The 17613-nt window shown below is 26.7% G+C and overlaps 2 protein-coding genes across 4 annotated transcripts; one reads left to right on the forward strand and one right to left on the reverse strand.

Moving 5' to 3' along the window:
- The first annotated feature begins 200 nt into the window (after positions 1 to 200).
- On the forward strand, positions 201 to 13060 carry LOC109815838 (uncharacterized). 3 transcript variants are annotated; one of them, XM_083070356.1, is made up of 7 exons: positions 201 to 363; positions 618 to 986; positions 1108 to 1184; positions 1323 to 1359; positions 1462 to 1594; positions 1700 to 2239; positions 12767 to 13060. In XM_083070356.1, the coding sequence occupies exons 2-6, from the start codon at positions 728 to 730 to the stop codon at positions 2208 to 2210; spliced, it is 1017 nt and encodes a 338-aa protein (XP_082926482.1). In that variant the 5' UTR covers positions 201 to 363; positions 618 to 727; the 3' UTR covers positions 2211 to 2239; positions 12767 to 13060. The 3 variants fall into 3 exon arrangements, with proteins under 3 accessions (XP_082926482.1, XP_029130708.1, XP_029130707.1); XM_029274875.2 differs by lacking the exon at positions 12767 to 13060 and adding an exon at positions 7418 to 7557; XM_029274874.2 differs by lacking the exon at positions 12767 to 13060 and having other exon boundaries at positions 1700 to 2382.
- On the reverse strand, positions 6141 to 9367 carry LOC109815839 (transcription factor RF2b-like). The gene is made up of 4 exons (XM_029274876.2): positions 9285 to 9367; positions 7718 to 7808; positions 7406 to 7532; positions 6141 to 6228 (listed from the first exon to the last, which is right to left on the reverse strand). Exons 1-4 carry the CDS (start codon positions 9362 to 9364, stop codon positions 6176 to 6178), a joined length of 351 nt encoding a protein of 116 aa, XP_029130709.1. The 5' UTR covers positions 9365 to 9367; the 3' UTR covers positions 6141 to 6175.
- Positions 13061 to 17613: the final 4553 nt, after the last annotated feature.

Here is a 17613-nt window from a genome sequence, read left to right on the forward strand (position 1 = left end):
AGACATGGTCCACTGGTATAAAATACTAAAATGTCATCAGTTCATTTTTATTATAATTATATTTTATTAATTCTCACAAAAAGAAAATTGTTCCCTGTTCAAGTGGGAACAAAAAAAGATTTCATTCACATTGAACAATTAAACATATTCCTTGCATTGGTGTCCATGCATATTTAAAAATGAATATGCATCAACATTCTCACGATATATGAAACCATATCCTCGTTTACTCGTCTCACACAGGCATTGACTTAAGAGAGAGAGAGAGAGAGAGAGAGAGAAAGCTAGCCAAACAAGGAGCTCTAAATTCCATTTGAAGATCGATTTAGGGTTTTTATTAGCCTTATCGCATCACATAAATAGGTATAGTACTGTTCATCGTTTTAATATAGATATGACAGCGTTCATGTTTCTAGGTTCAATATTTAACTTCTTTTTTTAGTCTAAGTATGGGGGAGGGTGAGCAATAGGAAAAGAAGTATATGAAAATTTTTCTCAAAATCCTCAGTCCCGAATTATTCCTTTCTTCAATTAGTGGTTTTGATTTCACTAGTTTACTTGTATTCACACAATACTGATTATTTTCTTTTGTCTTAATCATATTACAAATCTTTAAGGAAAGAACAGCATAAAAGCTCGAACAGGATTTTGACTAGTGAAAGATATATGTAGTTTATGTACGTCGAAAAGAGTTGCATAAAGTTGAAAAATCAAGGTATATTTGAGGATGGGAGAAAGCCGTGTCTCCCAATGTTCCAAGACATGTACAAGCCCTTCTAACATTGATGAAGAAGAGTGTGAAAGCGAGGCCAATGAAGATCAAAGTAAGCAAAACAACAATGGAGGAAGCTCAAGTAACAGCACAGTGGAAGAGAGTGAGAAAAAGATAAGGCCTTATGTTAGATCCAAGTTGCCAAGGCTTAGGTGGACACCTGATCTTCATCTTCGCTTTGTTCATGCTGTTCAACGACTTGGAGGACAAGAGAGTGAGTTCCTTAATTATTTTGCTTTTGTTTTGGGTCTCAATTTTTCATAGTTGTCATCAATTCAGCAATTGGTCCAGAAACAAAAATTCAGTTTTTTTAATATTGATATTTTTGGACTTAGGAGCAACACCAAAATTGGTTCTTCAATTAATGAATATCAAAGGTTTAAGTATTGCCCATGTCAAGAGTCATTTACAGGTAATTATTAGATAATTCTTACCTAGACTTGTCTTTTTTTTTTTTCTTTTTTTTTTTTACAAATAAATTATTTAATATTGTTTACCTAGCGTGGCCTAGCTTGGTTTATTTCTTTCTTTTTCCCATTCTTTTTGCTAGATGTTTAGGAGCAAAAAGGTGGATGATCGAAATCAAGGTACAAGAAGTTTTCTCCATAAACTTTTCAATATCAATTACTACTGATTAGGGTTTCGGATTACAAACCCCTAATTAATCCCAACTTGATTATATATGACAGTATTTGCCGATCACAATAGTCTTGTTGAAATTGGAGACAAAAATGTTTATAATCTTAGCCAGCTTTCCATGATTCAAGGGTATAATCCGAGTCAAAGTAGTTCATCCTACAACTACCCGAATAATTATTCAAGGTTTGCTTCAAATTCTCTCTAAAACAACTATTGTGATATACAATCTTTCTTTTATTTTTAATTTCAAAACAATTAATTTCATCATTTTTTTTTCTTCTCTCACAGCTATAGATTCGGGGATGCTTCTTTTGGTGTCTACGAAAATGTGCTACAAAAACCTTTGGATTGGACCAATGGAATTTCTCGGGCAGGTTCATCCATTTTTGGTGAACAATCAACAAGTAAAATCTGTGAACCAAAAGATGAGTTTCTCTCATTTGGTGCTCATGATCAACCTCTAGGCACAATCACAAGATTATTTAGCCACGTTGATAACATGCAATCAAACAATATGCAACTTAGAGCACAAAATCTCATGCCTAAAAATCTACCACAATTGAAGACATTGAAAAGAAAGGTTCCAGATACAGCACCAGATTTGGATCTGTCACTAAAACTAAACTCAAAGATGGATTCTGAAGGAACCTTGGAGGACCACGAAGTAATTGACAGCAACCTATCACTCTCATTATGCTCTCAGTCCTCATCCTCTAATCATAGCATTAGGTTGAAGGAAGCACAAGATCGAAGTGAGGAACGCGGGAAAAGGGCCAGTACCCTAGATCTGACTACATGAATGAGACAAATTCTCAGTGAGATCTTGAGGTACTTGTCAGAAACTACGCATTTTATAACCATATTCTTACATTTATGTGATATATAGTTATATTTGTTTTCTTGTCTCTTTCTGTATATGTACTGTCAAATGCATGAACTAGCTAGCTAGATGAATCGTGATTTTAATTCCAGTATTGCCTTTGCTGTCATAAAACAGCCAAAAGAGAAAAATTAGTTACACAAATTAGAGATAAAAACCAAAGAAAGAGAAAGAAAAACAGAAGTCTGGTTCTGCACCCCAAGCTAGATCAATGATTTAGGAATAGATCCATTCATGCTTTTAATTATATTTTTTTTATCGGTAAATTTTTTAATAACGGTAACAACATTATAGCCTAATATTTTATTCATATTATTTCAACTCCTATTAGGTCTTAATGTTTTTTTAACTATCTTTTAGTATTTTATAACATTTAAAAATTTATGTTTAATTACTCTCTTTGTTATAATTTTATGAATTTTATCTTTTAATCTATATATGATTAAAAATATTTTATTTTAGTTTCTACATATATATTATTTGTGTTTGTGTTGTTTTCTAACTTCTATATTTCATAAACTTTTACATTTTTTCTCTTATAAAGTAATAGACATTATAAATGAAGTGAAAATAAAAATAATATATAGAGAGAGATTAAAATAAACATTTATGAGGAATAAAACATAACATTTATAATATTATAAAGAAAAAAAGGATAATTAAACTAAAATTTTATTTGAACTAAATTAATAATGTATTTTTAATATAATTATTTATCGAATTGATTTCAATGTTGGTTTCTTAATTTATAATGATATTGCATGCATCAAATAGTTACATCAACTATTAAAGGATTTTACTAACTTAATTACCAATTTATATTTTACTTTAAAAGGTATATATATATATATATATATATATATATATATATATATATATATATATATATATATATATATATATATATATATATATATATATATATATATATATATATATATATATGAGGGGGGATCCTTTTATTCTAGGAGTAAGTCTACTTAGACTTACTCTGTTCAATAACTCATGTTCTACATCAAATTTTAACGATCCAACCGTTCAATTTAAAGTTCTTAATGCATAGATCAAATATGAAAATTTTTAGAAAATTTAAAAATTATTTGATAATTCGTTTCACTAATTCGAATCAATGTATAAAATAATTTTATGATTATCCGTCAATTTGAATTAATGAAATGAAGTATTAAATGATTTTCAAATTTTTTAAAAATTTGTAGATTTGATCTATACATTAAGAATTTTAAATTGAACGGTTGGATTATTGAAATTTGATGTAGAATATGAGTTATTGAACGGAGTATGTCTAGGTCCTAGAGTAAAAGAATTCCTCCTCTCTCTCTCTCTCTCTCTCTCTCTCTATATATATATATATATATATATATATATATATATATATATATATATATATATATATATATATATATAGGAGAGATTCATTTACTTTAAGAGTAAGTCTATCAATAACTCATGCTTTAAACCAAGTTTCAACGATCCAATCATTAAATTTAAATTTCTAAATGAATAGATTAAATTTGCAAATTTAAAAAAATTTGAAAATCATTTGATACTTCATTTCGTTAATTTAAATCAATGTATAAAATAATTTTATAATTATCGGTCAATTTAAATTAATGAAATGAAGTATCAAATAATTTTTAAATTTTTTTAAAATTTACAAACTTAATTTATATATTAAGAATTTTAAATTTAACAGTTAGATCATTGAAATTTGATGTAAAACATAAACTATTGACCGAAATAAGTTTAAGTAGACTTACGCTCAGAATAAACGAATCCCTCATCTCTCTCTCTCTCTCTCTTTCTCTCTCTCTCTCTCTCTCTCTCTCTCTCTATATATATATATATATATATATATATATATATATATATATATATTAAAATTACATATAATATCTTTCAAATTTTGTGAATAAAAAAATATATGATTAGAAGGGATTTTGTTATAAATGGTCAACCAAATTTTTCAATAAAAAATAATTATTCATAAAATTAATAAATATTTCATATAAATACAATGATTATAAAAAATATAAAATAATCATATATGATACCATTAATATTATATTATTAACTATTTTCAATAGTAATAGTTTCTTTTAGTGCACCATGATTTCTTTTGCAAATTTAATATCACTATTTTCCCATTAAAGTGTGATATCAATTTGAAATAGAAATATTTTAAAACACTAATTAAATTAATTAACTTATCTTATTATTAAAATTTTAGTACATTCAATTAATATTTTCATGAATAATATATATTAATTGAAAGTCCTGAAGTTTTAATGATATGATAATGTTATTAATGTTTTTTAGTGTTTTAAACTATTTCAATTTCAAGTGAATATATATCATACTTTAAAGCAAAACTAGCGATATTATATTTATAAAATAGCATATTAAAGAAAATTAAAATCTCTATAGTTGACTTTGTGACTCAATGATGGAAGACTAGTATAATATATATAGAATTTTAAGTATGAACTCTACTACTATTATAATTCTTACTACTAAAAAATTGTTATTAAAGGAATAATAGTTGTTTTAATTATTCAAGAAAAACTATTTTTGGTAAAGGATATTTGTGTTACTAAAAATGATTTCATTTTAATATTGATTTCGTAATTTATTATGAACCATGAAATTGTTACTGCAATTAATAATGGATTTTTTTTTACTCAATAATGGATGGTTTTAACTTAATTATTAATTCATGTAAAAGAAAAACTTAATTATCATTTAGAATTCAGAATGAACATCTAGAGTCAATTTAATGTTAGAGATTAGAATGGTACACATAAATTTTTTTACTTAAATTTTATTATCGTTATTATAGTTTTAATTAAATAAAAATAAATTAAAACTTAAAATTTTGTATATATTAGCGTAGAAACACAAAAATGTTCCAATATCTTTTATTATAGTTATATATGTTCTAAATATTTCCGTTTTGGCTTCTACCTATTTTCCTTCTCAAATAATATTCAAATACAAAAAAAAAAAGACTCTAGCTATTTGAATGTTTATTAAAAAAAAAAAAAAAGAAGAAGAAGAAGAATACTGTATATTTTACATGTAAATAAATCTAAGGTTTATTTTTATCATATTTAATCTAATTTTCATTAATATTATAATTGTTTTCCATGATCAGATATGTTTATGAATATAATCGTAAAATAAATTATCGATCAAAGAAAGTGATTCATGCGTAAAATATACAGTATTTTTTAAAATGACAACTTAAAAATATCAAATTCTTAGAATTAGCAAAAGTTTGACGAGGGGATTATGATAAACGTCTACCGGCTTCAGTCTCGGATCAATCGGTGTTGAATAAGCATCCGTAATTAGGATATGTTTGAACAAATTCCTCTAAAAATATTTTTAAGAAAAGAAAATAATTAAAAAAAATTAAAATAAGATGGTAGGTAGCATATTAAATTTTAAATTTACAGATCGATGGTAAGTTTCTCGTAATATAAAAGTGGAAAATTCAGTAAGATGGGAAAACATATTCCAAGGTACTGTCCCTTTTGTCATTAGTGAGATTGTTATTTTTGTGTGTTTGTCCCTTTCGTTCCTATATTTAATTAATTAATCAATCAATTAATTACTTAATTAACTAATCTCACCGATAATGATAAGTATCACAAAAGGTTGGAGTTGGATTACTTGTTGGACATAGGCATGCAATAAAAAAAGATCTTCCGAAGGAAGATTTTATTTAAATATATTGCCATATAACTGGCTAGCTAGGTACAATGTTGTTATACATTGTATCCTAATCCTAAGGATGACTTGTTTCATAAGCACTGTTTGATCTTATTTAATGTAATTTCTTCGTCCAAGCTTCCTTACCCAAATCAATAGCACTCTCTCAAACTCTGTAACTCTTGCATCAGAGCCCAATTCAGACCTGATACCACAAGCATTTGCAATATTAATTAGTTGCAAATGAAAAATAAAATTGATATAAATAAATATTTATTAAATCATCATGCATGCACATGTTTATCCTGTACTGCTTCCTTCTGAATCATAATATTTTTATGTTTTAACCTCTCTTTTATTTCAATTTTTTTTTTTATATATTTTACATATTTCAAACAACATTAGTTACCTTTCTTTTTCAGATATATTCCTATTTGACAATCACTATTCATATTCTATACAACTACTCTTACTCCACATTTCCCTAGATGTTAAATGAAGGTGTTTTACACTTAACATACTAACATTAAATATTGTTTAAGGAGTACCATATGCAAAAATCTTAAACATAAAAAATTATAATTCAAAAGAAATAATATTAAATTATATTATCTTCATTCCTATTTATAAGACTCACTTGGAATAATTGTTTGTTCCTTTATATAAGACATAATTCTTAGTGTTTAATTTATTAATTATTTTTATTCTAAAATACTTTCAATTAAAACATGTTCTCTTAATTTGTTGGATTACATTAATTATAGATTTTTTAAAAGACATGTATTCTAATTAGTTAGAAGAGTAATTAATATTAATTATAAAAAAGAAATAGTGTATAACATACTAGACTCTAATTAAGAGAGATGTGTGTATTAATCAGGAGAGAAAGTAGTAGTATAAGAGTAGTTTTAGAAATATATTTATTGTTATTAATTACATTAACTATTTTTCATAATCATGATGAATTAGGTTTTTGAGTCTTATATATAAGAACAGGATAATATTTCATTCACTCACGCAGTTTAAAGTTTATATAAATAAATTAAAAATAACAGTAAATATATAATTTTTTGTATATATTTTTACTAAAATAGTTTACTTTTTCAATAAATGTATTACTTTAAATTTTAATGGTCAAATTATTTATGAAAAGATAAATTAAAAAAAATATTACATTAAAAATAAGAACATCATTTATTTTAAGATATTTTAAAATGCTAAAGTCATCATGTGACAAAAGAAATATTATCAATACTATTAATATATACATTATACAACTAAATTTTTTAATCTAGTGGTTGCAAGACTTATCTTAAAATAAAATAAAAAAAAGTCAATCTGATATTCTCATAATCAAATTTTTTAGTCTTGTATATATTTACCTTCTTTTTCAGCAATCAGCTTCCCAATAGCGTCGCATTGTGCTTTCATCATTGCATTCTCTTCAGCTAGTTTGTCGAAGGTAGATTCCCAGTAAACCAGTTGAGATCTAATCATTGAAACTTGAGCCTATAGTCCCAAAATAACGGACACCTACGTAAGACACATGCATATGTATATGCATGCATTCTAAAGTCCTCTAATATGAATATTTACAAAAGAAAGTGGTGAAATATTTTACATGCTTGAAGAAGGAATAATTTAAAAATGGGAAGTGAAGGTATTATGAACCAACGTTTAAGGAAGATACTCACTTCAAGGGACTCAACATGGCTCTTCAGAAGTTGAAGCCTGGCTAGTTTCCGGAGCCGATATCTCGCAGCATACACCCTGTTGGCCTGCATTCTGTATAAACCATGCATGTTATTATTCAAACTACCAAACATATATAAAAAAAACAAAATAAGCTGATATATATATATTTTTTTTATTTTTAATATATTTGAACTTTTGGGAAATTTTTAATTAATATATTTTTAAATTTAAAAAATTATAATTAGGTCTTTCATCTTTTCATATTTTTGTAACTCAATCCCTGTAACTAAAAATTTATTTTTGTAATTTGTGAAATTTTATAAAATATTTTTAATATTTGGATATCTGGACAACCATATTAGATTATTATTATATGTCATTATCCATATATATCAAGAATATTTTGTGAAACTTTATGAAATGTAAAAAAACTTCTAAACTTAGAAATTAAATTGAAAAATATAAAAAGATGAAGGGCTTAATTACATTTTTTTTAATTTCATAACCTAATTAAAAAATTCTAAAAAGTTCAAAGACCAAGTGATGTATTAAACTTTTTTTTAGTAAGTGAAATAAATACATATTCCTTTTTTATATTTGATCATGAATGAATAAAATAAAACACACGAATTATGAAAGCTTAATAAAAAAATCATATAACTTTTTTAAGTGGTAATGTGATATTAAATCTTGATAATTAATATAAAATGAGAAAAAACCTTGATACTATTTGTTGAAAATATCAGGAAATTAAACACTAAGGAAAACTCTATTAATGGTTATGAGCAAACACAAGAGTAAACTTGATAAACATTAATTAATAAGATGAAAATTAATTGATTTCTAGTCACATATTTTATTTTGATCATATATCATTAATCGATGTGAAATTTTTAACATAGATTACTTATATTAATGATCGAACATTTTAAGTGTGAAATTTATAAGAATAGACATCTATTAATAAGTTAGGAGCAAACCACTTACATGAACTTGGTAAAAACTTATTTATTAAGTTAGAATTATTTCTCATTTATATACTTTATTTCGACCATACCTCTAATTAATGTGGATTTCTAATACACTCATTTCATGTCAATGATTCAACATCTGGAGTGTGAAGTTTCTAAAACTATACATTTACATGTAATTTGATAATGATCCAATAGTAAATAACTCGATAGTCCTAACAATAATCATTGTGATACACTTTGATACCATTATAAAAATGTGAGATTGGATGTAACACAATCTTATATCAATGATTTATAAAGTAAAAATTCTTCCTACGCATATGCATTGTTTTTTTACTTTATTATTAATTAATGTGAGATCTCCAATATATTTTTCATGTTGAAAACTAAACATTTTAAATATAAAATTTATAAAATTAGACATTTGCGAATAGTTAAATAACAACCAAATAACATATTACCCACATCAATTCTAATTGAGCCTTGTTATTTAAATTTTTTAATAAAAGGTATAAATTTAATAAAACTGACATTTACCCTAAAAAATAAAAAACAAATAAATAAGACTGGCTCTTATTAATTAAATGTTTACCGTCTCGTTTTTGCATCCAAATCGGAGCCAGTGGCATGGGCCAAATCCTCCACAATGTTTGGTGAATTTGGAGGCCCCATAACCTGTTCATCCCCAAGAAATGAAAGAGAAGGATTCTCATGTGTTTTCAACACATTTCTTGCTTGAAATAAAATTTCATGGTCTTCAGTGACATTGGGCTTATTTTTATTGCTAGTAGGGGCCTTAGGTGGCAATTGAAGAGCAGTGAATTGCTTGTCATTGGCCAGTAAGTTTGTGAAGGCTTGGTTGGCCATAGTCTTGGAGGAAATGCTCTTGTATTAGTCGTATAAAGAGAATGCAATTTAATTAGCACAAAACAAACAATTAGAATACTTAGAAACAAGAAAATTAAAAGAGAAATAAAATAGTAAAAGTTTTGAAATGTTATTCTCAAAACATTTAGAGGAAGAGTTGCAAACCTATGGTGAGGTTAAAGAGAAATCTATACGAGATTTGGTTGTAAATTCATAAAGCTTGGATGCCCTTTTATACAGTGGTTGGTCCGGTGCTGAACTGTTCTTGGATTATCTCCAACCAATTTGTCTTTGCTATAGAGATATTGACCCTTTGATTTATATCTGATGGTTGTAAAAATTGAAAATATAAAAAGAATATTTTTATAATTGGTTATAAAAATGAATATTTTGCTGGAGGGACTTCACGGCTGCAGAGGATCCACATTCATTCTCATCTTATTTACCATGCCGAGTTTCATCAATTTATAGAAAATCTAAGTAAATATGGTAAAATTTATTTTTTAACAAAATAGTATTTTACGATATGAATATGTACAAGGCAATTTATTTGATAGTAGAGACAGAAAAGTAACAAATCTCAACTATTGATGCAAGCCCAATACAGGTAGGCCCAAAATTGCCCAAAACCAAATCAAGAGCAAAAGCAAGTCAAGTTAGCATCATGTTAAACAAAGGACGAATTATGACATCTGAATGGTATTGTTTTAATAATAACATATATACGCTTTTTAAGAAAGGTCAAGCGCTTATAGATGACATTTCATATTTTCATCTCAAACAAATATAAATATATTGTTTTTACAAAGAAAGGAACAAATTATACCTATGGTCTATCTCAACACAATAGCCTTAAATGTATTATTTAATGTTCCTAGATATTTTTTATTTACTTTTATTATCTTTCTTAATATTGTCTTTCTTAATAGAATACAAAAATTCTAGTTTCTTAAGAATGAGTGATACCTTTTAAGGATATAAATTGTTTTTCAAATAGAAAAGACAGAACTTGCTCCTTAAAAGATGTGGTTAACATAAAAGTTATTTTTTTATTGACACACAAAATCTTCCATTTCTTTTAATAGAAAAATGTGATATGTAACCTCTTAGATTAGATAAGAAGTAATAATTTAGTTACATATGTATTTAGGCTACCTATAAATATTAGGCTTGATAAATAGAGAATCTAATTACAAAATTTGTAATCTTTGCAAGTTTTGTCTCTTGTAACAATCTCTTAAAAAAATTTCTCTCTTGTACTAAATGGTTATGTAATGTCTTAAAGAAAATGATAGTTGTTTGTATTATCCTACAAGTTTTAAGCAAGTAGTTTAGATGGGAAACTTAAAGAGTCTTTGTTTTTTTTTTTTAAAATACTTGGGTTCATTAAAGCCTAAAGAGGCTTTGAATGAAACAATACTTAAGTAATTGCTTAAAGACACAAGTCAAAGGCTATTTAGGTTGAGCTAAAAATAACATGAAAAAAATCATTGTAGCTTTATAGTGGAACTTGATCAAAACTGAACACAGTCTTAATGATTGAGACAAATTATTAGTATAAAACCTTTTGTCTCCTTATTTTGTCTTACTCCCTTAGTCTATCTCTTTATATGCAGTGCTTGCAAAAAGTTGTTGAAAATTTTAATAGATACAATTCAACCCCTTTCTTGTGTGTGTTTTAATTCCACCACTTGGTATTAGAGCTTAGTCTTATACAAGGTTAACCATCTAATAATGCTAAAGGAAAAAAATCCTCATATGACAAATAATGAAGGGCAATATCTTTCAAAAGGAGCTTCTTTGAAGGTCTTCTACTTTCAATTAAGATTAAAAAAAAATGTACATTAAGTACACCAAATACAACATATGGAAAATAATCATATATGGAGACATCCTAGTTCTCAAACCTGAAAATAATTTCACTTAAGAAGACTATAATGTATTACAACTTAACACTTAAGTTAGATACACCATAGCCTATTCACTATCCATAATTGAGTACAACAAGTTTTATAGTTGTAAAATTGCAAAGGAAATGTGGGACAATGTCAAAATAACTCGTGAAGGAACTAAGACGCTAAGCTCAAAAGAGCTATCACTCTTTAAAGACACTATGAGTTATTTTCCATGAAAGATGTTGAGACCATAAACAAAATGTTTGAAAGATTCCAAACTAATCTAAATGGTGTGAAAGCTCTAGGGATTGAGATCATAAGAGCTCAAAATAATCTTAAAATCCTTGACAGGTTTTCAGAGTTGTGGAAATCCAAAGCTACAACTATCTTAGAAAAGTGTACAAATGAGAAAAAGATGAAAAAGATTTTGATGGCTTCTTAAGAAGATCTAAACAACAATAGTAGCGATTCATACAATGAAAATGCTAACATATGTTTGATGGAAGATGCAGATGAAACAAACTTAAAGGTAAAACTAGTTTTAAAATATTTAAGGGATTTGTATAATTATTCAAAGAATATTTAAATATTTAAGAAAGAGATAAACAAAAGTTCATCTTCATATTTTAAGAATGACATAGGGTTAAAAAGTTAGCAAACTTGAAAAATAGTTTGTTAGAAAGTTGAAAGGGAGGATATAGTAGAATACAAGTCAACATATAAAAAGATTAAATATCTAAGTGGGGGAGTCAAAGGATTTTCATTATTTGTGGAGAAAAAAAAAATATACTAGAAGGAGGTTGAATAATGTCAATAAAAAACTCAACACTTCTTGAAAAAGTGAAGTAGTATCCATAAACCTCATAAGTGTAAACGAAGAGTTTAAGAAAAGAACACATAGTAATTTTATATTGATTTGTCTCAATCATCAAGATTACGTCCAATTCTTGATCAACCTAATCAAGTTTCACTATCTTTTACAAAGATATAAAGTATTCTTTCACAAGTCACTTCTAGCTTAACCTAAGTGTTCTTTGAATTGCCTTTTTAAACAACTACCTAAGTATTCTTTGAACATAAAGCCTCTTCAAACTTCAATAACCAAGTATTCTTTCATAGTTAAGCTTCTCAAGCCTCGAAGCAATAACACAAAATTAAAGTTGAGAAATCACTTTTTTATTTCGTCTTACTATCAAGACCTAATACAACCAGTTTAAATACAAGGCATTTTACAGAAAGAATGAATAATAATTTTTACAATTGATGTTGTCTCTTCTTTTCTACCGTCTAAATTTTCTAGTTTTTTTAATAGGTGCATCATGAAGATGATCATTACAAATTCTTGAGTATATCTCACAGGTTTTCTTCGTATATCTTCATCTTCGTTCCTTGTGAAAAGAATTGTCCATTGGTACATGTGGGCATTAAATGTGTTTCACTAAATTGTTACTTCTTATATAATCTAAGAAAGTATTTATTACCTTTAAGGTACCAAACGAAAGGATTTGTTGCATTTGTCAATCAGAAATGATCTTTTTTGAGACTTTGCATGCTTCAAGGGATTTGCTTGTCCTTTTATTTATTTATTTATTTTTATGTAAAACATGTCTGTGTTCCTTTTTGTAACTAGTGCAAGTACCGAAGAAATTTTTTATTCTTTTCAATTTATTAAAAAATAATATAGACAAATATAATTTGGTTATCAAATATCATAAATGATATATATTAAATAGTTTTGCTTTATCGATGAAATAATTTGTTTGAGAGACTTAATGTTTTCCACAATTTAACTTATAGTATGATCTGAAAAACTTTTCTATTGAAAAACGTTTAAACTTGTTATCATTAAAATTTATAATGAAAAATCCAAAATCATCTTTTAATCTAATATTATTTAAAACATAAAATTAAACTTTTAATTAATTTTGTCATAGCATGTATATTAATGTAGAGTCTATGCAACGATGGACACGCTCATAAAGGCCCAAATATCTAAAAACAACCCATAATAGACAAGTGAAAAGGTGGATGTCAGCAATAACATAAGATCCTTATATACCAATTTAGACTCAAACAAGCATTAAACATCAACAAAAGTTTCTATAAGTTAGCACGGGCATGAACAATTAATTTAAGAACAACTACTCTAGAAGATGACTCGAAGCCAACACATTATTAGATCTAAAGTAAATTTTTAATTTTAAAGTGAAATTTTATAGAATTAATAATAATATTTATAATAAAAAATAAAACTATTTTATAGATATATAGACCTTAAAAAAATAATTTATTTATATATCTTTTAGAGATATACATTTTAAAGGGGTCTTAAGTTAGCAAGGACTTTGTTGGTCTCGCCCTTGATTGACCCTCAACTTTAACAAAATATGATCTATAATAGTGAGTTTAGATGAAAATTTTAAATGAAATAATTCATTTTTTTATTAAGAATTTCAAATGTCTTGTAATGAAATATTTTGTTTAAACAAAAAAATTTACAAAGAATTTGACATGCAAACATTTGTAAAATTTTTTAAAACAGTAAAATTTCAAATTCTACCTAAAAAAGTAAGGATTTGAAATTCTTCATATTTTTTTAATTTAAAATTTAAATTTGAAAGTGAATTAATTAAACAATAAAATAAAATATTTAATATTAACAAGTTTTTGATTCAAGTGAAATTGAACTGATCAGTTTCTTTAAATAAGAGATTTTGAATTCCAACTAGTAGATAAATAAAAAAATTGAAAGATACAATTTTATTAAAAGTGACCAACTAAATTTCTTCACAAAAATTTATCATCGATCGACAAAGTGGATGAATCGGTAACATAACTAAAAAATAAAATAAAAATCTAATAAAATTATATTAAATAACTTTTTTTTGGGTGTGAAATCAATCTAGTCCTCGCTGTGCAAAGTATATTTTCCACTTCCACTTCCTATTGATAAAATCCGATATAGAAGCAATATATCCCACATATATGCTAAATTTTGTCACTCCTACACTTGATATACACACAAAACGTGAAGCACCAACCCATATAAGTTGCAACTTCTAGCCGAGTAGTGTTGGAGAGTGAAGTACGTACTAAGCCTCCAATTTGGACCCTTGGTTCGGTTCGAGGTGACTACGAACTCTCTTCATGTACATCAACATAGCAATAACCGAAAGAAAGACACCGAAAAGAAGGACAAGAACCAGCAACAAGATCTCACCGTGACGCTCGAATTTTGGGTCGCTCAAGAACACTATTTCACCATTTTGAGGGTTACTTGGCACTATAGAAGGTGAGAGGAGTAAGGGTTCAGTGGCCATATGAAGCTTCTGATGACTGATGAGTGTGCGTTGAGCTGCGATTGAATCGAAGGTGTTCAATTTTATTACGTAATTGGTCTTGGCTGCATTATTGAAACTGACGAGGGAAAGAGAGGCTTGAAAACGTGACAAAATGTTTATTGGAAGCAGCCAAATTAATATCGAGGAAAATATGGTCACTAACTTATCGTGCGTGTCCTTATGTTTGTGTACGTGTGACCTTCATCATGGAGATAAGCATCTTTGCCAATGATTCGTGTTGCATTGCTATTTGCTAACATGTTGTGTCACATCTTTTTAAGGTTTTAATAAGAGTAAACAATCTCTCTGTTTTTTTTTTTTCCCACTTAATTTGGAACATGTTATATCATAATCATATTGATCATTAATTAAAAATTATATCAGCAAAAAAAAAGTATGACTAAAGTAATAATAGTTAAATTTATAAATTTATTTAATATTTTTTAATTTTAAATACTAATAACACAATATTCATCACTCTCATCAACTAGAATAATCACAATTTAGTCATTTTTTTTAATGATAAATTCGGATATGGTTGGATGTCACACAAGTTGGTCCTGCACATTTCTGACACATGTCTCGTCATGAGTTAAATTGGTCGGGCCAAATTGATCTTTCTTTAGAACAGTTTCATACATACTTACCTAAAATTCGTTTCAATCATATCCACAGCCTGTACAGTATATATTAAAACAATTTTTCCTTTGTTTATATTATACATGTAGATCATAAATTTATAAAACTTAACCTAGTTCATCGTCTGGTTGAAATTTAAAATTTATTATTCACACCAGTGTCAAAATTCCGACATTATCGATATTATTTACTTTTATATAATAAATTTGACTCTAACTGTTTCATATAAGTGATATAGTGGATTATGTCATTAGTCAACTCGTCTAAATTCGAATCATGACTCTAATAGGTGTGTATGCTGGTTTGTATCAAAAATTTATCTTAATTAATTTTACATTCATTTTTTCTTTATTTTTTCAATTAATGTTCAACTTTTATTAATTCATCATTCCACAGAAATAATTGCTTAAATATCATCACAATATAGTAAAACAGTTTTTCTTTTCATTATTATAATTTTATAAAATTTTATACATATATATTTTTTATATGAGTTAATTACATATACATTATCAGTGTAAATTTTTTTTATACTAACAATCAATTATATCTTTTAATTATATCATATCAGTATAAATATATTTATTTCTAACAGTAACATGACATAATTAAAAGATATAATTGATTATTGGTATAAAATTTTTTTTATACTTATATGTATAGGTGATTAATTTTTTTTATATTTTATTTATATTTAAAGTATTCCGTACGACACACAGATATTTTTTAGTGCCTCATCTGTACCAACTACCAAGCCCATTGAGTTGTATAATACTATATTTCTGTTGCAATTTTGTTTTAAAGAAATATATATACGAAAATACACAAGCAAGTCTTAAAGGTCCCCTACAAAGAATTGCTAAGTCGGTTTACTAATAAAAGTTATAATTTTATATTTAAATTTTATTGTCATCATCAATTTTTTTTAATAATTAAAAAAAACTAGTTTATTTAACTAGAAAAATAAAGAAATAATTAAAAACTAGTTTCTTTTACTGAAACCATTTAGAAAAGTTGTTCCTACTAATTGTTTCCTGAACGAAACAAGTCACAAGTGGGAAAAAATGATCATTGGTCGCTGCTTGAACCATTATTAACGATCAGGAATAAAGCCGACGAGAATCCTAAGTTACATTTAATTTGTACCATAGTAAGGACAAGAGTTTCGGCCATGACAGGGTGTAATGATCGAGAACCCTATCCTAGTGCTCACTAGAGTTAACAAAAGTTTAAGAATGGTTGGTTGGCCATTCATTCTCAATCACGTGCTTCATTTCTATTTTATCTCAAACCTAAAGTTGCCTTTAATCAAGCAAATGTATAAAACTAAGGAAGATACTAAAATATCTTATCAAGTTAAAAAAATTTAAAGTAATTTTTTTATATTAAAAAATATAGGCTAAATTATTCATTTGATATCTTTATTTAATTTTTTTATTTTAATTTAGTCCCACATTATTAAATGAATCAATTCAATCGCATTTTTAATTAATTTGTCAATGTTTGATTTTTTGTTAATCTTGTTTAAATAATTAATGATAATGTCTACATGGATATTACATGAATTTATTATTTTTCTTTTAAGTGACTTTTAGTAAATGACAACGTTTTTGCTTTACGGCAAAAAAATATATTGTTTCAATTGGGGTAAAAAAAATTTTCATTTTCAATGATTTGGACGATTTTCTCAAGTGGAGAGAACATTGGAAAACATGGGATGATGGCTTTCAATTGCTTGAAGAAGACGGTCGCAATTGGTGAAGTGAGTCATGGTTGTTCGCATTTGGTGGATGCAGGAAGAGGATTGCATTTGATTGTTGTTGGTGAAGGGGGTCACATCGTGTTTAATCACATTCAATAAGTGTTAGGGTTAGGGTTCTTTGTTACAATTTTATTTGAGTTTTACCTGTGTGTTATATTGTCATATTGTTGTTCTAGCTTTTTTCTTTTATTTAGTGAGTTTGTTGTGTCCTTAAAATGTCACTGTGTGGTCCATCGTGTATGTATTTTCGTCTTGTGACCCTGTTTGTTTTGTACACTAGTGGTCCAATTTTTGTTAAAGATATGCTCCTTTTGCACTAATTATTGTCTTCCTATGGTCCACATGTGTTTGCATTTGTTATAATTATTTTCGTATGTTGGTCCACGATACAACACATATGCTCCTTTTCCACTGATA

Source organism: Cajanus cajan, chromosome 3 (genome assembly GCF_000230855.2).
Source record: "Cajanus cajan strain Asha chromosome 3, NIPB_CcT2T_4, whole genome shotgun sequence".
NCBI lineage: Eukaryota > Viridiplantae > Streptophyta > Magnoliopsida > Fabales > Fabaceae > Cajanus > Cajanus cajan.